The following is a 22,723-nucleotide window of genomic DNA, read 5'->3' as shown; positions in this document are numbered from 1 at the left end:
ATAATAATAATAATAATAATAATAATAATAATAATAATAATAATAATAATATTTCTAGGATTAATTCTCCACTTTTTCCCTATAGAGATCACTGACTGTATTCACATATAACAACATCATAGGATTCCTGCTCAATCCTGGCTACCAATTAACTCTGTGATGATATGCATAGCCCACTTATTTCACATGAATGACTTCTCAACCTAACCAGGCGACATACCACCATTAACAAATAAATCCTGGTTTGTTTGAGAGCAACAGATCAGGATGCCAATCAAGTTTAATTTGCAGTTACCATTTCCTAGGATTTTTTTTTATCCAATTGTGAGAGGAGCAGCAGCAAATGGCCTGCATGCTGTATGTCTCAGCACACCGTTTTTTCACAGTAAGCCAGGAAATCTGGTTTACCATTATGTTTGAACATGGCATTGCCTTCATACTGACATTTAAAAGTTGGAAGGGGCCCTATAGACCAATCACCTGCTCAATGCAGGATCTCCACCTAAACCAGAAATTCCCAAACTTTGGTCTTCCAGATGTTTTAGATTTTAGCTCCCAGAATTCCTGACTGTCTACCAAGCTGGTTGGGGTTTCTGGGAGGTGAAGTTCAAAACACTTGGGGAACCAAAGTTTGGGAATGCCTGAGATAAAGCATCACCCGCAATTAGCTGTCCACTCTCTTTTTGAAGACATCCAGAGAAGGAGACCCCAGCACCTCTCTAGGAAATTGGTTCCATTGCCGAGCCACTCTCCTTCTAATGTTCAATCAAAATCGACTTTCCTGTAATTCAAAACCATTTCACCTAGTTCCATGCTCTGAGGCACAAGAGAAAGCCAGCATCCTTGTTGTTGTGACAACCCTTGAGGCATTTATAGCATGATCATATCACCACTCAAACTTCTGTTCACCAAGCTGAACATAGGCCTGGTACAAATTGCCCCCAAAGGGCAGGCTGGCGGCGGCCTGTTTGCCTGTGGAGGGGCACAGGCATCATTTATACTTATTAATGCAGAGGGGAGTCCCACTGTGTTAAGTAAGACTTACTCCCCAAGTGTGCATTGCAGCCTACATGAATCAAAAGTTTCTGTTTATTCTTGGCAGAACTCTCATGGCTGTTGGGGATTTTTTTAAACTGCATAGCAGGCAGAAAGTAAACAGATGCAGCCCATTCATAAAGACTGATTCTGCCTATTGCACGCTTTCCTCTCACACAACAACTAAAGCAAGGATGCACACTTTGATGGTTTCCACATGTTGTTGGATTGCTCTTTTGATTAGGGATGATGGAATTTACAATCCACAATTTGCTCACCCTAATCGAAAGCCTCAAGAACTTTTGGCATTACCTCAGCAATTCTCTCAGTCCTGAGGCAACCCACAAGCAGATATTCTGTTTACAAGTCTGAAGTTGAAAGGGTTCAATGCTTGGCTATTTGTCCGGGACTGTATCTGTACTGCATGGTTATATCACATTCATACCACTTTAACTGTCATGGCTCTGTCCTACAGAATCCTGGGATCTGTAGTTTGGTGAGATACTTAGAATTCAATGCTTGAGTGCCCCTACTGCACAATTATAACAGTTTGATGCAAGATTAACTGGCACGTCTCCATCCTATGGAGTACTGGGGGTCTCTTGCAACTCTCGGATTCTATGATTCTATGGTTCTACTCAGTGATTCCCAAAGGTGGGTGTTTTCGACTTCAGCTCCCAGAATTCCTGATCAAGGTGGGCGGGGCTTCTGGGAGTTGAAGCCCCCCCCCAAAAAAAAAATATCCTGGGGACCATAGTCTGGGGGACTCCCTGAGGCTGCAGGTGTTTAAGGAGAGGTCAGCTGGGAGGCAGCTAACCACAGCAAATGCAAGAGGTAACCTTGCCAGGTGAGCCCTTGGCCTTAGCCTCTGCTGCTATGAGGAAGAAGGAGCTGGAGGCTGCAGTTCCCCGCCGGCCCTTGTCCCTTGGCCCGCCCTTTTCCCCGAAGGCGAGGGAGGGCGAGAGGCGTCAGTGATAAAAGGAGGAGGAGGAGGAGGAGGAGGAGGGGGCGTCAAAGCCAGCTGAAAGCAAGTGCCCCGGCTGAGCAGTCTTGCCAGGCTCCGGGTCCCTTCCTCCGGCCATTGCTCTGGCTCTCCCTGAAGCAGCCCTTTGAGGAAAAGCAGCCCCAGAGGAAGAGGACAGGGCAGCCCTGGTCAGAGGAGCCTCAGGTGAGCCCCGGGGAAGGGGCCATTTTGGCGGGGAAGGGAGGGAGGGAGGGAGGGAGGGAGGAGCAGCCCCCGGGCTCCTCCAGGCTGCAGGAGGAGGAGGAAGAAGAAGAAGAAGCCCTTTCCTCTCTTCTGGTTGTGGTTGTTGTTGTGGTATGCCTTCAAGTCTTTCCCGACTTCTGGCGACCCCTTGGCCATTGCCAAGAACCACTAAGAAAAACCAATAATAATAATAATAAGTAGTTTAATTTCTATCCTGCCTCTCCAAAAAAAGGATCGAGACGGGCTACAACATAACATACAATACACCTAAATCCTCTTATCCCCACACTGAAACCAACGCACATAACACAAATATTAAAAGCCCATGATAAAACAGTTAACATCCAGTTAAAGGGACCCTGAGGGGGGTCAGGGCACTTGGGGCAGACCCTGGCCAGTCCCTCTCTGGCTTCTCATAGGGTTTCCTTGGCAATGGCTAACCCCCTCCCAGTCCTGAGCCATATTGCCATCCTCTGAGGCTTGAGAGCAAAGGGACCCCCGTGTCCTCCTTTCCCCGGACCTGTCCTCCATCCCAGCCTCCTGTCCAGGAAGAGTGCCAGACTGTCCTCCCGTTTTGGGCAGGACTGAAGTTCTGTGGTCCAAAACCCACTGCAGAAACCATCCAGCCTGAGCCTGCTTTAACTGCCCTGCTCAGTGTTAGGGGAGAGATTGGGAGCTGTAGTTGGCACCAGACAGAGAAGGCTGAATGTCTCACAAAACTATAGCTCCCAAGATTCCCTAGCACTGAGCCAGGGCAGTTAAAGCGCTCTCAGACTGGATGGTTTCTGTAGTGTGTTTTGGAACTGTGTGTCTTCCATTTTCCTTCATGTGTCCTCCATTTTGCAGTGCCTTGTCCTCCTTTGTGGTTAGGACTCCTGGTCAACCTGCTCACTGAGGCGGGAGGAAGAAGAACTTCCTTGGTGTTGTCGTTGTTGTTATTGTTGTGTGCCTCTTCAGGTCGTTTCCGACTTCTGGAAGACCCTAAGGTAGCTAACCTATATTCGTGGGGTTTTCTTGGCAAGGTTTGTTTCTCCTCTGAGGCTGAGAGACTGTGACTTGCCCAGTCACCCACTGGGTTTACATATCGCCGAGTGGGATTCGAACCCTGGTCTCCAGGGGCTGTGGCCACCCTGTAGAATTAATACAATTTGACACCACTTTGTCTATCATGGTTCCATCCTGTGGAATCCTGGGATTTGTAGTTTGTAGTGGGTGCAAAGCGTTCTGACAGAGAAGGCTAAATAGCTAGCAAAACTACCAGTTCTAGGGACCTTACCACACTAGTGAAATCCCAATCACAAATGAGATTTAAACTAGATTTAATTCTTTTAAAAAAGCCAGCAAATGCAGGAAATTTATTGCACAACATTCCTGCAAGCGGGAAATAACATGAAAATAAACCAAAGGTAAAACTGAGAAAAATGGCAGCTTTTTACTTTCAGGAAGTTCCAGAAGTAAAAAGCTGCCATTTTTTTCCGTTTTACCTTCAGTTTATTTTCACATCATTTCACTTAAACAGTGATGTCGTGTGATAAACTTCCTGCATTTGTGAGTTTTTTTTAAAAAAATTAAATCTAGTTTAAATCCTGTTTCTGAATGGGATTTTGCTAGTGTGATAAGGTCCCTAGAATTCCACAGCATGGAGCCCTGGCAGTTAAAGCAGTGTCAAACTGCATTAATTCGGCAATGGAGATGCACCCAATGCGCAAACCACTACACCATGTTGTCTCTTCAAATGCAGGCAGGAGAAGCAATAGGTGCTCCACTGCAAAACTGCTAACTGCAATCCTGCAATGAATCCCCCCCCCCCATATTGTAGCTATTTTTAATGTATTTTGGGGTGCGGACTTCAAAAACCACAATAAAAATGACACACCACACCCAACTCTTTCCCAGATTCGATATCTATTTATTTATGGCCTGTTACAGACTGCCAAAATAAAGCTGCTTCAGGTCTCTTTGGAGGTATGCTGTTTAAATGATGCATGGGTCCTTAGAGTCCGGAGGTCATGCCAAAACCACACTCCATTCCTAAGCACTGGAGTGCAGCTTTGGTGCAGCTTCCGGATTCTTAGGACCCATGCATCATTTAAACAGCATACCTCCAAAGAGACCCGAAGCAGCTTTATTTTGGCAGTCTGTAACGGGCCTATATCAATTCAGTTGTTACTCGGTTGGGATGAAGTATGGATGTGGATGTTCCAGGGTGGTTTCTTTTCATGCTCTGGACAAATGTTTTTGTGGTTTGTATCCTTGAATTTAAAGTCTTCTGAAGGCCATATTTTTTTAAACTCACACGGAAGTTAACTTGTTTTGACTTTGCAGTACTTTTAAGCTGTGACAGCCTTGCCCTTGATAATGAATTCAAGGATTTCTGCCAGAACATCTGCTGTTTCTTTTGTTCTTTCTTTCATTTTTTTATATTAAGACTTTAGCTTGTAGTATATCTGTTCCAGCAGCGGAGATGGCCTAACAATATAACTGTGTGTCTGTATTCTACAGTGTCTACTAAAAAAGGTATGTAGAGAGATCTTGTAGCACTTCTGAGAATACCTGAAATAAAGAAGTTGGCAGTATGAGCTTTCCTAGACTTATGTCTACTTCCGCAGATGCATTTCATAGACTGAAGTCTAGGAAAGCTTATGCTGCCAGCTTCTTTCTTTCAGTTAGTCTCAGGGGTGCTACATACTGATTAATAGGCTAACACGGCTGTATCTTTGAATTCTACTAAAAAAGATGCCCCTAACACATGAGGGATAGGAGTGAGATGTAGGCACTGTAATGACCTGTGCTGAAAATGTGCATCTTCCACAAGGATCTTTACTCAGTGAAGCTACATGCAGTGTATCTCCTGAGCTAGGATCAATTATTGGTAATTTGTTGTTGTTATGTTGCCATCATGGAGAGCCTATGAACGAGAGATTTCCAAGAGCCCTGGTCATCAGCTGCCCTGTTGAGGTTTTGCAAACTCAGGGCAGTGGCTTTCTTAGTTGAATAGCAAAAGCAAGTACATTTCTATACTGCTTATCAGTGCACTTAAGCACTCCCTAAGTGGTTTACAATGTATAAACCAATTGCCCCCAATAAGCTGGGTACTCATTCTAGTGACCTACGAAGGATGCAAGGCTGAGTTGACCCTGGAGCTCTGCCTGGGATCGAACTCACAACTTTGTGGCTGTGAATGGCTGCAGTACTGGCGTTTAACCACTGCGCCACTAGGGCTCTTATCAACTACCTATATTGCAGTCTCCCTCTTCTGCTACTGCCTTCAACTTTACCAGGCATTGGCCTGTTACAGACTGCCAAAATAAAGCTGCTTCGGGTCTCTTTGGAGGTATGCTGTTTAAATGACGCATGCACCCTAAGAATCCAGAAGCTGCACCAAAGCTGCCCTCCAGTGCTTAGGAATGGAGTGGGGCTTTGGCGCGACCTCCGGACTCTTAGGACCCATGCATCATTTAAATAGCATACCTCCAAAGAGACCCGAAGCAGCTTTATTTTGGCAGTCTGGAATAGGCCATTATCAACTTTTCCAGTTGGTCTTGTTTTCTCGTGGTATGTCCAAAGTTTGATAGCCTCAGGTAGTCATCTTTGCTTCTGGTGAGGCTTCATTTGCTCTAGGACTCATTTATTAGTCTTTTTGCAGTCTGTGGCATCTGTTGGAGGTAATGTAGCATAGTGGTTTGTTTTGGACTAGGATTAGGAATCTGTGAGACTAGAGTTCAAATTTGTGCTCAGCCACAGAAATCCACTGGGTGACCTTGGACTAGACACACTCTCTCAGCCGTAAGAGGAAGGCAAAGTTAAACCCCCTCTGAACAAATCTTGCCAAGCAAGCCCCATGAGTTCAGGAAACAATTATGAAAGTATTTGTTTCTCTTTGGTAGGTGGTACATCACATGAGTCTATTAGAATTAATCTTTTACTTGATCTTTAATTCTTCCTTGTAGATCAGAACGTAAATGTAATTGAAATTAGTGCTTTTGGTGGAACATGGTTGAAAAACATGTCTTACACTTTCAGGGTATTTTTAATAGGCCTCTGATTCTGATAAGTGATTGCAGTTGCAGAAGAAAACCCTACTCAAGCCAAGGCAAGCTGGCTATTTGCATTTAAATGGCTTTAGTTTATTGATGTAGGTGGGACAAAGGTAACTGTACTTTGCTTAAACTGATGGTTTTAAAGGCTGGTCTACAGGCAGCAAAGAAAGTTAAAGTTCTGAAGTGCAAATACAGTTTTTTGTGGTGTTTACATTTAAATACAGTATTCTGTATGACTAAAGTTGTTTTAAGCACTGTAAGTAGTTTTGAGATTGGTGTCTAATTTTAATTTCTTTTTAAGTCTCATCAGCTCTTTTCAAGAATTCATAAGAATTTGAAAGCCATTGATTTATTTTAAAAGGATCTGCTTCTAATTTCTCCATGTAAAAATAGTATTTAGAGGGCTCAGTTATATCATGCAGTCAGTTGCCTAAGGCTTTACAGGTTGCACTCCAGTGTTTGGTTCAATGTGGGTAATGCAATCCTCTGTAGGAGACAGTGAGAAAAGGAGCAATACCCCTGTTAATATGTTTGTAGGGTGTGGAGAGAGTTTGATAGAAAAACTCATTCTGTGATCCATTACTAAATTCCACATCACCCTTTTAGTGCTTCAGTTTGGCATGAGATTGTTAAAGCAAACTTGGATATTATTGGTGAATATGGTACAGATCCACTGGGGACTAGGCCATCTTTTAGAGTGTATGTCGGAAGTAGCTTCCTTTCACCTCCTTTAATTTCTCAGGAAGGAATACAGTTCTATAAGGAAACCCTATTCTTTTATAATGAAGAATTTATGTGTGTATAGGATTACCCAACTAGTCCACATCTCTACTTCTTCCTTATCATTTGGTTTTAAAGGGCAATTTGGAATTCTCCTTATTATTTAAGTGCCAGGACAAAGATATTTGATATAGGTTCATTTTGAAGCCATTCCCCTGGATGAAATGGTCATGGGTTTTCTCTGATCTCAAAAAGGGAAGCACAAGAACTTGCTTTTCTTATCAGTATTACTGGCTTTTTCTGACACGAATCATTTTTTTAAACAACTATTTAATGGGGAAAATTACAGCAGGGGGAATGTTCTTCCTCTCTGTCTTTCAAATGTTTGTATTTGCATTTGTGAGCCAGTATAGGTTTGCCTTAGAATCTCCATAAACTGGAAGCTACTTGAAGGCACACAGCAACAACAAATGGTATAGTGAACTCTGGGAAACCAGGGTTCGAATCCCAGCTCAACCATGTAAACCCATTGGGTGATGTCGAGTATGTCATACCCGTTCAGCTTCAGAGGATGGCAATGGTAAAACTCCTCTGAATTAATCTTGCCAAGAAAACCTGTAGTTGACCTCCCGTAGTGCAGTAGGCCAAGAAACTGTTCCTGTGTTAGGAAATTGCTAGTTGAAACCTTATCTTTAAGGACAAATGTACTTAGTGGCCTTATTCCAGCTATGGATTCTCTCTGCTTTGGCTCTTCATCCCGACTTACCTTATAAGGTTGTTATGTCATACGATTAGTGGCATAAGTTATGTGAAATGCTTTGAGCATGAGTTTTATAAATGCTGTAAAATGAAAGAAGCACTGCAAACAAGTGGAAAAAGTTCAAACTGAGATACTTTTCTTCATTGCTGTTCCCTCCAGCTATACTGATTACAGAACCCCATCCAGAAATATTTCTACAGAGATCCAATTCTATATCTTGAGACCTGTGGGACAAAAGCTATACATATATCCTAATCAGTTTGTGGCAAGGTGTCTGTGGTACCGCTGTTGGTTCTCAGCTATCACTGTTAATAATTAGTGTACATACATCCTCATATTTCTGTTTCCTCTCAGCACACAGAATACATTCCCTAACTAATCCATCTATGGATATGTGTGTTAATCTACCAAAGGGGGGGGGGGAATCCATGCATCAGATAAAGTGGGCTGCTGCCCACACAATATGTGATGTTATTGTAATCTTGTCCATACAGTCTGTATACCACACAATGCTATATAAAACTGCATCTGATTAAGTGAACTAGAGTCTGGAAGCTTATGCTAGAAATTTCTTTTTCTTGGTGTCAGAGGTGCTACAGGGTTCCTTTTTATTTATGTGTTATAAAACTTGTTTCACTTTTATGGCAAGATGTTTGTGGTACCGCTGTTGGTTCTCAGTTATCACTGTTAACTATTAGTCTTTGTGTTTTGCTTCAACAGCTACATAGATCTTTAGTGCTAGGCAACAACTAGGTGACAACTAGGTGTTAAATGTGAAATCTTTGGTCGCAAATGCATAAATACATCACAGTGTATTCTGAAGATGATTACTGTACTGCTGATATCAGGTTGGAACCAGAATATATATTCAATATTCTATATTCTGTTCTATAGAAGGTCTGAGGAATTCCATGGGCAAAATGGAGAAGCAGGGAATTTTTGACAAATTCATCTCATCAGATCCTTATGCCTCCCCCCAAAATGTTTCTTAACTATTGCCTTATGCTGAGGGAAGTGGCACTGGGTCTTTGGAGAGAGAGCCAGCATGGCATATTGGTTTGAATGTTAGACTACAACTCTAGGGACCAGAGTTTGATTCCCAGCTTGGCCATGAAACCCACTTGGTGACCTTGGGCAAGTTACGTGCCCTTAGCCTCAGGCAAACCTCTACTGAACAAATGTTGCCAAGAAAACCCCATGATAGGTTCTACTTAGTGTTGCCATAAGTTGGAAATGGTTTGCATACAACACGCACACACACACATGCACACACAATACACACACACACTCTCTCTTCCAGAAAGCCAGCAAGGTGTAGTGGTTTAAGCATTAGACTATGACTGTGGAGTACAGGATTTGAATCCCCACTCAGCCATGGAAACTGACCATGGGTGACTTTGGGCATCATACTCTCTCATTCTTTGAGGAAAGCAAAAGTAAACCTCTTCTGAAAAAATCCTGCCAAGAAAGCCCTATGATAGGTTTGCTTTAGGGTTGCCATAAGCAGGAAACAACTTGACGGCACACAACAACAAATATACTTCCCATCCTACCTCACCTAGTTAGTGGTAATACTCTGAGGAGAATTTTGATTTCTGTTGCTGGTGGCAGGAAATAGTGAATTCAAACAGCTAGAGAACACGTTTGAGGGATCATGACTGCATAGTTGAGTCAAAATAACACAATTAGTTTTCAAAAACCATTTTCTGGGTATATTTATGCCCTGTTTCTATGCATAATAGTTATGAGGGTAGAAAAATGCTTTAAAATGCACAGTTATATGAAGAGTATAAGCTTACATTTGGATCTGGTTGACACGGACTTAAATGAGGATGATTATGATGCTGTCAATGATTGATATTATGAACATGCTTTTTTGTGTGCGGTGTTCATCCTGTAGTGATGTGACATGTGTGGTGTACAATTAAAACCTAATTGTGGTATTCTGCACTGCTCAGAAACAACACCTGGAGAGTATAAAGCAGGCATTATGAAAACCAATCGGGCTGGCTGCACATGTAACAAAATATTTCATTTGAGGAAGGGCTTCTTAATTTCCTTCGCTAGGTGTATGACATCTGGTGCTTCATAAATGAATCATACCAGTGTAAACAGGTGTCCCAAAGATTAGTAATTAAGGTGGAAAATACCAAGACCAAGTGTAAAGCTCCTGCCCTTATCTGGAAGTAAGTCTCATTGATGAGGTTGGGGCTTTACTGCTGAGTAAACATGGTTAGATTGCATAGTTTATTTGGATTTGCAAAGGGTGAAACATCTCTCTGTAGCATGGAAGATCTTGAGGGAAAGAGAATAGTTGAGTGACTACTTCATTCCCTGTTTTCAGGTTTCCCATTTTTTGACTGAAATTAATTCGATGTAACAAACTTGCTGTACTATTAAAACTTGTAAAGATTGGTACAAATAGGAGAAGCATAAGGTGCTTTCAAGGAGACTTCTTATGAGGGTGGGTGGGTTCTCTAGTTTTATCTTTTGCATGTTTTTAAATTGCTTTGTTTAGTTAAATGTATGATTTTTTAAAAAATGGTGATATTTTAATTTTTTAAAAATTTTATTACCTTGTTTTTTGCTAATTTTGTTTTGTTTCTTAGCCAATTTGAATCTCATACTGGGAGAAAAGTGGCATATAAATGCAATAAAATAAATAAGTAATAAACATGTCATTGAGTTTATCATGTTCAGATCCAAAATATTATAACCTTGAGTTCTAAAAACTATAGACACATCCCTTGATATTTGAATCAAAAGTGTCAGTAAGCTAAACTCTGTTCCTGTAAAATATAAAGAAACAAAGAACATCTTTTGTTTAGTGCAAGTGGTAATGAGAGTATTGACACATATTTCCTCTAAACATTGAATTATTATGCTACTTTGGTAATATAGGCCTTTTCTTCAGCATTACAGCATAGCTTGTGCCACACTATTGGGAAATAAACTTTTTGTATGATATTGTACTGAGCTTTGCCTATAATAATTTTATCATGCATGCCTAATTCAGTAGCTGCCACTGACTCTGTCCTGCTTTTTTGAGGTTCTGTTTGGATTCCCCCCTAAACTTTAAGGAGCAATGCAGGCTGCTGAAGTCTAACCTCATAAATAATTTCAGCACCTTGGATAGCTCCTGTAAAATTCAGATTAAAATCCAGGATTGATTGTCTTTAATTGACATGGGAATCACCTGCAACTAGTGGGAATAAGAACTGGAAACACGGTATAGTGCTAAGGGTGCTTGTTCTTTTCCTATATCCTTCTATGCTTTCTGCCCTATAGAAGACAATAAAAGAGCTGGAGTTGAGCTATACTTAGTCTGAATGTTTTTTCTTTGCTACTAGTAAAGAGAAGTGAGAGTAACTATAGATGTACTCTGTCCCCAGTCTGAATGCAAGAATACAGAGGGATATTAAGATGAATTAGTGATGTGGCTGTGACACAATGTTGTATTTTCCTGGTTGATGGGATGGGCGACTGCAAACAACCAAGTCAGTCTGCAGGTTACTGCACCAATGTGCAATTTATTTTTGTACAGTGCAATTGGATATAATTGATTTTCATGTAATCTTGTAAATGTACTTACATGAGTAGCACATCTCAGATCCATTGAGCTTCCCCTAGAGCAAGAATCTGTGGTTCACGGGCACAATTTAGCCTACCATCCCAGCCCATCTGTCCCACAGGGTGTTGGGATAAACGCATGAGAGGGCAGGAAAGAGCTTAATCTGTGAAATCCAGACTGTTGCTCAGTGGCTATTCTATTCCCTCCCCCTTCCTTGCCTAGGGAAGTTGAAGGCAGAGCACAGTTAGCTGGGCACACAGTTGGAACTTTGAAGCTATATCAGGATGCAGTTGGCTCTTTGTAGGGCCAATGTAATCAGCATTACTCCACCTTCACTTTCCTCCTACATGGGGGAAGGAGTAAAGCTTATGATTTACAAGGAAGAGCCACCCTGATCAAGACATCTGTTCATAGGTGTAAGGTACACAGGGATGATATCTTTATGTATGTAATTATTCATAAAAACAGTATTTATTCCAAAACAAATAAGCTTTTGCATGTTCTGTCTGTCATGATTAGTTCAGCGAAGCAAGGATAATGCAGAATAGAACAGCAGTTCCACACATCCAATAACAATCAAATGACATAGGAAAGAACATAAGAAATTCCCTTGTGTAGAATCCATCTAGATCAATATTGTCCGTACTGACTGGCAGTCACTTGCCAGCATTTCATAGAGGACTCTTTCTGAAGTATATCTGAAGATGCAGGGGACTAAACCTTAAACCTTTTTCATGCAAAGTATGTGCTCTATCCACTGAGCTAAGAACACCCCTAATAAAGTAGCTTAAAAAACAACATTCTAGAAACTTGCATTATCCAAAGTGTGGTGTTTTACCCTTAAGTAAAATGACTTACTTAATTTGCTGCCTTAAATCAGCCTTGTTGATTTAGATTGCTCCTGCTAATACTCTATGACAGCTCTGAGAGTTGTAGCCTGAGGCTTATGTGAGAAAGTAGTGCTACTGGAATTACTCAGGCATGTTGTTAATATGAGTAAGACCCCCCCCCCCAAAAAAAAACCTGCCCCATGCATGAATTTAATATTCACATGATCTGAAAAAGATTGCCTGACATGACTAAATGCTGGTAATAGAAGAGTTGAATTAGTGCCACTTCAGGCATGCTCTTGTACTACTTAATCATTTTCACTGTTTTTAAAAATTATACTTCTTTGAATGTTCTACCATAAATTCAAATTTATATAGTTAAAACTATGAGTCAGTGACCTGAGTAACTATTGCTTAGTAAAAAGGAAAGCAAAGCACCTGGAAGGAAATTATACTTGCTTGAATGTTCTACCATAAATTCTAATTTATATAGTTAAAACTATGAGTCAGTGACCTGAGCAACTATTGCTTAGTAAAAAGGAAAGCATCTGGAAAGATCTGGATTTCAGGAAACTCTGTGAAAAATATATTCACTTCAAAGAAAATAAACAGCATACATTGTAAGAAGACAGCTGACCATTGATTTTATACACAGAAAACAAAATTTGTGTTTAGTATTGCTTTTTTTGAGCCAGTATGGTGTAGTGCTTTGAGCATTGGACTAAGAAACTGAGAGACCAGATTCAAATCATGGAAACCCACTAAATGACCTTGAACAAGTCACATTTCCTCAGCCTTTGAAGAAGGCAAAAACAAACCCCCTCTGAACAAATCTTGCCAGGAAAACCCTGTGATAGTTTCGCCTTAGGGTCTCTATAAGTCAGAAATGACTTGAAGCCATACAGCAACAACAATGGGTATTTCTCCTGTAATGTGACTAATGGGAGAATTCTGTACTTTGTTAAACAGAAGACTGTCTTACTAAATTCACTGACACAAAATCTTGGATAACTGCAATTTATAAAAAGAAAACAACAGAACTCCAATCCAATCAGTATACACTGGTGCCTCGGGATACGAAATGATCGGGTTACGAAATTTCCGGGATACAAAAAAGTTGGATTGGCAAAAACTGTTTCGGGTTACGAAATATTTTTCGGGTTACGAAATTCATTTCGGCGCGAAATTCAAATGCTGCAAAGTGCAGCTATAGGCTTTCCAGTGCTAACGGAAAAGTGTTTCGGGTTACGAAATTTTCGGGTTACGAAAGGAATGGCGGAACGAATTAATTTCGTAACCCGAGGCACCACTGTAATATTTGTATATAATGAATTAATATGCACATAGCATACGCAAACTATACTTACCATATCAGAACTAGGGATTATGAAGAGGACTATTGTAAGCCACTCTGATAGCCTTTAGGGCTGAAGGGCAGGGTATAAATACCATAATAAATAAATAAATAAATAAATCTGCTGTAAACTTGGAAGTTATGTCTGGACATCTAAAAAAATATATGGTGTAATGCATGTTTTCATTACAAGTACAGGCTAGAACAGGAATGGGCAAAGAGAACTCTCCAGATGTTGTTGGGCTTCAGCTGCCAAATGTGCTAGGTAGGACTTCTGACAACTGTAGTTCAACAACATGTATAAAGCTGCATACTTCCTAGAAGCATTGGTGTTTGTTGTTGTGTGTTTTCAAATCATTTCTTTTTTTTATGGCAACTGTAAGGCAACCCTATCACAGGGTTTTATTGGCAGAATTTATTCAGAGGGGGTTTGCCTTTGCCTCAGGCAGAGACAGTGTGACCTGCTCAAAATCATCCAATGGGTTTTCATAGCTGAGTGGGGGTTTGGACCCTGGTCTCCTGATCTGTAGTCCAACTCTCAAACCACTACACCACTAAGTTCTGAACTTTAAACCCAAGTTCCAATTCCATGGGTTGTTTTTTTCTGTATCTTGAGTAGGTTGTTGAGGGATCAGTCAGTGTGTATGTCAGTGTGCTATGAGGCTAAAGTAGCTTATGTTGCTTTTGAATCATTATCTGATTCAGCTGCAAATCTCCCACAGGTTTTACATGGTTAATGTATATCTACCTGGACTTAATACTGGCTATTAACGATTACTATGTTGACAACAATTCTTGTCCAATGTGAAGTCGAAGGCTTTCCTGGCTGGCATCGATAGTTTTTTGTGGGTTTTTCAGACTATTGGGCCATGTTCTAGAAGAATTTCTTCCGGACGTTTCACCAGCCACAGATGCTGGCGAAATGTCAGGAAGAAATTCTTCTAGAACATGGCCTCATAGCCTGAAAAACCCACAAAAACTAATTCTTGTCCATTTGCTAAATATATTATAAAGAAAAATGCAAGAGCACAAATTCAAAAAAAGGAGGAAATGTTCCCAGGTTTTGTTCAGTACTAATGATTAGTAATTTTGGAAACTTTTATTCCAGTGTTAAATGCATTATCAAGATGTTTCAAGGCATTTGTGCCTTTATATTATGCTTATGTGGCTACTGTGGTGACAAAAAGTTTTCCAATAGTTTCAAGATTATATATGAGATGAAAAATTTTATATTTGTTGAAGAGTGAAAACCATACTTACAAACATGACTAAGCATCTGGTATTTAGGGCAAACAAAGTGTGACTACATCCTTAAATCAAGTTTCAAAACAGAAAAAACAAGTTTTATGAGCTGTTACCAGCCCAGGTGTTGGTATTTTACCCAGCTGGGAAAATTATAGAATCACACCAGTGAGTAAAAAGTCACCTGGCTGAAAATAGGGGTTTACTAAATTCAGTTGCATATCCTGTGAGAAGAAAATAAGTGTTCATCTTCCTGCCACTGTCATGATATACTTTGGTTCCAATAGACAAATTCATGCCTGTAATAGTCCTGATGAGGAATCTGTACTTAGGACAAGAGGCTATGGTTAGAACAGAATACAGAGAAACAGAATGGTTCCAAATTGGTAAAGGGGTAAAGCAAGGCTGCATTCTATCACCCTATTTGTTCAAATAGTATGCAGAAAATATTATAAGAACAGCAGGTTTAGACTCAGAAGGAGGAGTGAAGGTAGGCAGAAGGAATATCAACAATCTAAGATATGTGGATGATACCATACTACAAGCAGAAAACCTTGCAGACTTGGAAAAATTATTATGGAAGGTCAAAGATGAAAGTGCAAAGGCAAGCTTAATGTTGAACATAAAAAAAAGAAAATAATGACCATGGAAGAAATACATACCGTATATACTTGACTATAAATTGACCTCATGTATAAGTTTAGGGAAGATTTGGGGGCCAAAATTATGGATTATGCCATGACCCATGGAGAAGTCGAGGGCAAAACTCCTTCAGTGTATGTATGTGCATATACAGCAAGAGGGACTCTGAGGATTTTTGCTTCAGCGTTTCAACTGTGGTTTCAGCCTACACCTAGACAGTGATGGATGGTGGGCAGAAGAGGGACTCTGTTTTTTTAACAGCAGTTAATCACCCAGGACTTCTTCTGCATGGCTCAAGAGAAAAAGAAACTCTCCCCACGGCATGGGAAAATCTGAAAAAGCTGCTATTACATTACATACTGACCTGTAAATACGTCATCTGGGATTTTGGGGTCAATGCTTGGGCATAATTTTTTAGACAAGTATATACAATACATTCAACCTAGATAATGAGGAAATCGAAATATTAAAAGAGTTCCCGTACCTTGGATCAAACATTGGTGTGTTCCACATGCACCAATAGTACGTGCTTGGCACGTACTAGGGTTAGAAAAGGGTGTCCTTTCCAGACGCCCTAACCCTAGTACGTGCCGAGCATGTACAAAATGGCGGCACTCTTTCTACATGGGCGCTGCCATTTTGACGTAGTGGACACTTAGCATCTGCAAGTTGCGGCATGAAAATGACGCCGCTTGCGGCGTCATTACCGCACTGCAAAAAGAAGCCGCTTTTTGTGGCTTCTTTTTCTGCCGCCGGGAGTCCTCCCCATTTGGAGGCTGAGGCTTCCTGGCAGCGGAAACGGAGGCGGCAGCAGACCGTCCTTTTTGGGCGGTCTGTAAACCGCCATAGTTCAAAATGGAGATTGCAGTCAAGAAATCAGAAGAAGACTTGGAATGGGAAGGGCAACTATGAAGGAACTATACAGGATATTCAACCATAAAGATATATAACTGAGCACTAAAGTTAGAATTGTCTAAGCCATTGTATTCCCCATCACCATGTACAGTGGACAGTGAAGAAAGCAGATAGCAAGAAAATCAATTCATTTGAGATGGGCTGCTGGAGAAGAGTGCTGAGGGTACAGTGGATGGCCAAGAAGACGAATGGATCCTTGAACTCTCCCAGGAAGCCAAGATGGTCAAATTGAGGCTGTCATACTTTGGCCACAACGTGAGAAAGCATGATTCATTTCAAAAGACAGAGATGCCAGGAAAGGCAGAAGGTAGTAGAAAGAGAGAAAGACCACATGCTAGATGCATAGACTCAGTAAGGGAGGTCACGAGCCTGTATTTGCAAGTGAAGCAGATCAGTGGGGCTTTGGAGATGTATCACACACAGGACTGCCATTAGTCAAGGTCAATGTGAGAGCAGATAACAGTTGCTGCTACTGCTATTCCTACTAATACAGACAGCATAAATAAATGGAAATCCCATGTCAGAATATATTTTGCAGGAGTGAAATGCTACTCACAGTTACTTAGTTTTAAAGAAATCTAGTGTTTATCAATGAAAAAAGTGTTTTGTACTTTAAGGTGATAAATATTGCTATTAAAATAAGAAACCAAAATTTGCAAATTGTTTTTGTAATTATGTATGTATGTATGTATATAAATACATTTTATATGTTTTCAAAGATGTAGTCATGTTAATCTCTTGCAGCATAAAAAGGAGGAAGGGGGAAAAGAAAAAGAAAATGTGGCAACACCTTTAAGACTGACTGGTTTTTGTTTTGTCATGCTTTTGTGGATATAAGCCCTCTTTTTTGGAAGCAATACCAAGTTGTATTAAGGCCTCATGCATAAAACATATTTATACAGTTGTAGAGGTGGAATATAATGTAATAGATAACAGAAAGATTCAAATAATGAACCTTGACATAAATTTTTATTTTGTATGCTCATAGGTCTACCACAAACAAGAAAAAGGTGTATTGCTGAAAATCAAGATGGAGTCTGATTCAGTAAGTAAACCTCTTTCAAAGTTTAGTATGCTTGTAAATCTCATTCAAAAAACAATCTTTTAATAAATGTGTTTTAATTTATGTTCATTGAAATGGAAAGTTCTACATAATTATTTGATTATAGAATTAAGATTAAAAGTGCAATCACCATGAAAGATAAAGAGAAAGCTAAAAAGAAATTCCTCAAGTATTGTATGTAGTGGTCCAAAGCTGTGTTGACATTGAGTGGCCTTCTTTTCATTAGAGTGAAGGTTAGAATTAAGAGTACAGTACTTTGTAAAATTTTAGAGCCACATAAACAAAAACTCAAGGAAGAGATTAAAGACCTTGTTCAGTCTTCCCTAAAGTGTTGCTTTTCAGGTGTGCTGGACTAAAAATAACATACAAGTATGTATTTGGACAATCAAACCTCACAAAGTGTGATTTCTGTTCTTTGTGAACTCACATTCATTCTCCTTGGAGACTGGCTCATCTTCTTGGGGAAAGGTCACAGGGTCCTGGACATGGGTTTCTCTGATATATAAACAAGATTCGTTCCTTTCCTAGCAAATGATTAGTTACTTTGATACTTTGTTTAATTAATTATGTTAATATTTGATCCTTCTCATTAAGCATTGATGTCTTGTTGATATGTTATTTAGCAAATAGTTGCATTTGCTGTACAAAATGTTTGCTCACATGAGTAAAATTTTACCCTACTAGGTCACTAGCTCATTCTTTTCCTGCAATGAATTTTAGCCATGAATTGAATTCAAGAATTTATCTTGCTAACCAGATATTTGTTCAGTGTATTACCATATTCTTATGTTTAATTTCTGGTGTATTAGATAAATCTTTTCTATACTAGACACAATTGTTTAAAAATACTACTGCAGAGTCAAAGACGCTGGGAATGCTGCATTATTGAACTGGTTCCTGTGTTGTTTTCTTGAGATTATTTCACCATTTTGTACTAATGCCTCTTTACATGTTTATCATATTTGTTTGCTTTCAGAGGCCGCCGCCATATTATGAAAACTATGCCTATCAGCCAGAAAATGTGGCTTCTTCAAGGCATGGTGGTGGTTACACATATCCATCTTACATGTCTCCATATTATACTCCATCAGTGCCACATTATATACCAAGAGTTTCCACTTACCACTCAACTCCAGTGCCAACAGTAGTACAGCCAAAGTCTTCATCTACAAAATGCACGCCAAGTAAGCTATGCTTCCAATTTTTTTAAACTGGAAAAAAATTAAAACAGTGTAAATATTTTTAAATGTTATGTAATTAATATTTCAGTGGTTCAGATGTTTTTAAAAATCCATTTCAGGGGTGTGATCCTATTGTTTCAACTGCATAGGGAAAAGAATGCATGAAGTAATGCATCTGTATTAATTCTTGATATCTGGCTGCCTGGTGATTTTATTTCTTTCCTTCAAGAAAAAAGAGTGTATGTGGATGGGGTGATTGTGTTAGTGGTGCTTTCTAAGAATACATGTTAGCATTACATATCATACAACATTTCACAGATGAAAACCTGGATGCATGTGGACATTTGAGCATAGTCACGGTAGCAGATTTGGTCAATATTTGAGCATGGTCAGCATTTGGACATGGTCAACATTTGAACATGGTCAAGGTAGCAGAAGTTATTAATGAAGAAGAATGCACATGCTCGGAGATGCTCCAGCAGTTTGCTTTTGCCTGAGCCTAGTGGGAAGGGCTAGTTTTTTTCTGCTTCCTTTCCTCTTCTCCCAGCTGATTAATTGTGCAAAGTACTTTTGCACTTTGAATTCAGTGTACAGCAATTGAAGCAAGCCAAGGGCATAGGGGGAAGTGAGAAGAGGAAGGACAAACTGGGACATTTTAAATGCAATTGAAAAAGTGGAAATACATAGGATTACTTATGACTGCCCCTGCCAGTAGGAGGATATGGCATGGATCCTTCCCTGAAGGCTGTTTTGCATGTGAGATATTTAACCATATCACTGAAGAGTTTTAGAGAACCTAGTAGATTCATCCCAGAGGACCTTAACGTGCGGGACGGACAGTATGGAAGAAGGCGTTCCCTTAAGAGTTCTGTACTCAAGCCATAGTAATCATGCTAAGCACTGTGCTCTCCTCTGGTAAACCTAAGAAGCTCCACCTTTCCCCACAAGCTATGGAAGTGCCCACTGACTTTGCCAGCAGTTGTGTAAAGATCTCCAAGGATGGGAGAAGTTGTGTGAAGATCACCCAGCTCCAAGGTTGGGAGAAAGATTGTGAGCATTGTTTGCTGACTGTAAAGATATCTAGAAGTAACAGGGGCCAAACTGGCAAGTCCAGGAGTTGAAGTGGGAATATTATCAGCAACTTTGTCTGCTGTGGAGCAGTGAAGAGTGACAGTAGCTATCTTGGCTGTCTACAGTTTAAAGACCTTGAATGTAAATATTAAAAAACAAAAAAACAGCTTCATTTATATACCGCTTCATACTGAACGAACAGTGTCTAAGCGGTTTAAAACTGTAAGCTAAATTAAAGCAGCAAGGACAGGGTAATGGTTCTGGCAACCATATTTTTTAAGCTTGGTCCTCTGGGATGAATCTACTTCAGCCCAAAAAAATCTAGGCTAACTTCAGTCACCTAGAGGGCTTTCTCCAAAGTTATGGAATGACCTGCCGGAGGAGATCCGTCACATCTCCATTCTTACAGCCTTTAAGAAGGCTCTTAAGATGGATCTCTTCCAGCAGGCTTTCCCAATCTAGTTTCCTCTCCCCGTATATGAATACGATTTTGTGATTTACGTCTCTGTCCACCAATTTTTCCCTAATTTTAAGCTATTGTATTTTATTTGTTTTTTAAATTGTGATTATTTAATATAGTAGTTTTGGAATTGGGACGGGGGGGGGTTGGGAAGGTATTAATTTTGAATTTTATTGTATTCCTAATTGTATTTTTTACTGTTGTAACCCACCCAGATTCTTTGTGATTGGGCAGGCTATATATAAGTCAATAATAATAATAATAATAATAATAATAATAATAGCATGCAAAAATATGAAATCTTGGCTCAATCACAGGAGATCTCTCAGAAACATACATATGCGAAATATAAGATGTGACTGGTGTTTAAGTTTTATTGACCATGGAGGTTCAGTGAATTGACAATACAGTTAGAACATTCTAGTCTGACAAGTTTATATGTACAATATATACATATATTTTCTCTTTATTATTACAGAAATCAGGAAATGTGTGTGTCTCTGTCTAGCAATTTCAATATTACTAATCGGAGCGGGGATTGGTGCTTTTCTCATTTGGTATTTTGGTAAGGATTCCTCTGTATTATCAAGAAACTCTGGCTAAGGATTATCCCCTTCCCTTTTTTCACCTTCCAAGACCAAATAGCATTTTTTACCTATATAGTTATTGTGGCATTATTAAATGATGCTCTGCTTAAATTACAGTCAAGGCATTTAGTATCTTTGTCCTCCTTCCTTCCCCACCTATCAATATTCAGATAAATTAGGGATTTTCATGTTAGAGCAAGTGTGATTCTAGTGTTAGCACAACAGCAATTTGGGAGATATATTTTGATATTATTGTATGTCTGTTTGTGGTGTTTTGTTTATGAACAAAATGCAGTTTGGACATCCAAACTATTGGGCATCTAAAATATTCCAAAGACTCTTCCACACTGAACAGTTATAGTATTATGATTCCACTTTAACTGCCATGGGTCCACCCTATATGATCCTGGGATTTTTCATTTGTTGTATTGTGTTCTTGTTGTGTCTTCAAGTCATTTTTGACTTATGGCAACCCTAAGGCAGAAATGTATTTGGACTTCTCAGCCAGAGAGCTCTAGTGCCTCACCAGACTATGTAACCCAGGGTTCTATGTATCCCAGAACCTTGGGATACATAGTCTGGTGAGGCACTAGAGCTCTCTGGCTGAGAAGTCCAAATAAATTTCTATGCAGTTGGAAGGGGCCCCAGATGTTATCTTATACCTTCACATTATCTAGAGAATAAATATTCTTACTTGATAACGTAACCTTGCTGTAGGTAGGCTGCATAGAAGCTGTGAGATGGTTAAAATGAGTTATTCCTTCTCTTGTTATATTTATTTGTATCCAACTTTACCCCAAAAAATTGGACACAAAAGTGGCTTAAAAATACAATTAAAAACATACAATAATGGGCATTAAAATAGAATTGAACTAGTGTAGTATTAAAATTCATTAAAAGAATAAAATGCAATTTAAATAATAAAAGTGCTTAAACACAGTACATATTAAAACAGTTAGAAAATACTAAAACAGTAAAAAAATAAAAGTAGAATATACACAGACCAGTAAACCTTCACCCCCAGTACCATAGAGCATTAAAAGTCCAACTTCAGCCATCTGTAAAGGCCTGGTGGCACAAAAATGTTTTAACTTCACACAGAACGGATGGGGCCACCCTGGTCTTTCTGGGGAGGGACTTCCAAAGTCTTCGAGGAACCACCAAGAAGGCCCTCTCCTTTGTTCACTGCAAGTGAGCCTGAGAGGGTGGTGGGACAGAGAGGAGGGCCTCTCTAGAAGATCTTAAACCCTAATGGGCTAATACAGGGAGATAAAGTCCTTCAAATAGCCAAGCCATAAATGAATTTATTTGAGGAAGTTGATATTTACATAACATTAAAGTAATAAAGAGAAGAAAAATCAATACATGCCTTTAAGCAGAAAACGTCAGGTTACAGACATTGTTTTTCATAGTCTCTAGAAAAGACATTTGAAGCAGTGTGGTATAGTGGTTTGAGCACTGGACTACAATTCTGGAGGCCAGGGCTTGTATCACTGCTCAGCCATGGAAACCCACTCTGTGGCCTTCGATACGTCACACTCGCTGAGCCTGAGAGAAAGGCAAAGGCAACCCCCCTCTGAACAAATCTTGCCAAGAAAGCCTGTGATAGGATCACTTTAGGGTTGGCATAACTCATTTTGTAGGGGTTTCTTAGGCAAGGAGAAGTGGTTTTGCCAATTCCTTCCTCTGAATTTCAAAGGGTTTTCTGTTCCATTCATGTGTTAAGATGGCAAGGGAAGCACAGCACTCTCAAAACAAAGGTATGAAACAGCAGGAATTAAGCACAAAATGGAATCTCCTATACTTAGGCAATGTTTACCTTAAGAGCAATTTCTTAGGCAAAGAAAAGCTCCCTTTGAATTTCTTAGGTCTACCTTTCAACAGAGTGAATCTAATTACACGTGCAAATGGGGTGATATTTTAGAGCTAAGCACTGTTTTCCCGCAGGCCAGCTATATACCCATGTATGTAAGTCAAACAAGAAATTGACTTACTATCTGGACTACTAAACTGCATCACATATTTCCACCTTGCAGTCTGTTCAG

At 39.9% G+C, this 22,723-nt stretch overlaps 1 protein-coding gene across 3 annotated transcripts in view; it reads left to right on the top strand.

The window, feature by feature from the left end:
* Positions 1 to 1,801: 1,801 nt before the first annotated feature.
* Positions 1,802 to 22,723, top strand: part of TMPRSS2 (transmembrane serine protease 2) — a 70,162-nt gene continuing 49,240 nt past the window's right edge. Inside the window, exons 1-4 of one of the 3 annotated variants that reach the window (XM_042459296.1) lie at positions 1,802 to 1,869; positions 17,305 to 17,361; positions 18,356 to 18,563; positions 20,570 to 20,656. In XM_042459296.1, the coding sequence (XP_042315230.1) occupies positions 1,861 to 1,869; positions 17,305 to 17,361; positions 18,356 to 18,563; positions 20,570 to 20,656 (361 nt within the window). In that variant the 5' untranslated portion in view covers positions 1,802 to 1,860. Of the gene's footprint in view, positions 1,883 to 17,304; positions 17,362 to 18,355; positions 18,564 to 20,569; positions 20,657 to 22,723 lie in introns of all 3 variants that reach the window. The other 2 variants (XM_042459295.1, XM_042459297.1) reach the window with 2 other exon arrangements.

Source organism: Sceloporus undulatus, chromosome 3 (assembly GCF_019175285.1).
Source record: "Sceloporus undulatus isolate JIND9_A2432 ecotype Alabama chromosome 3, SceUnd_v1.1, whole genome shotgun sequence".
Lineage (NCBI taxonomy): Eukaryota > Metazoa > Chordata > Lepidosauria > Squamata > Phrynosomatidae > Sceloporus > Sceloporus undulatus.
Note: the sequence above shows the minus strand (reverse complement) of the source record. Positions and strands in the feature narration are given on the sequence as shown.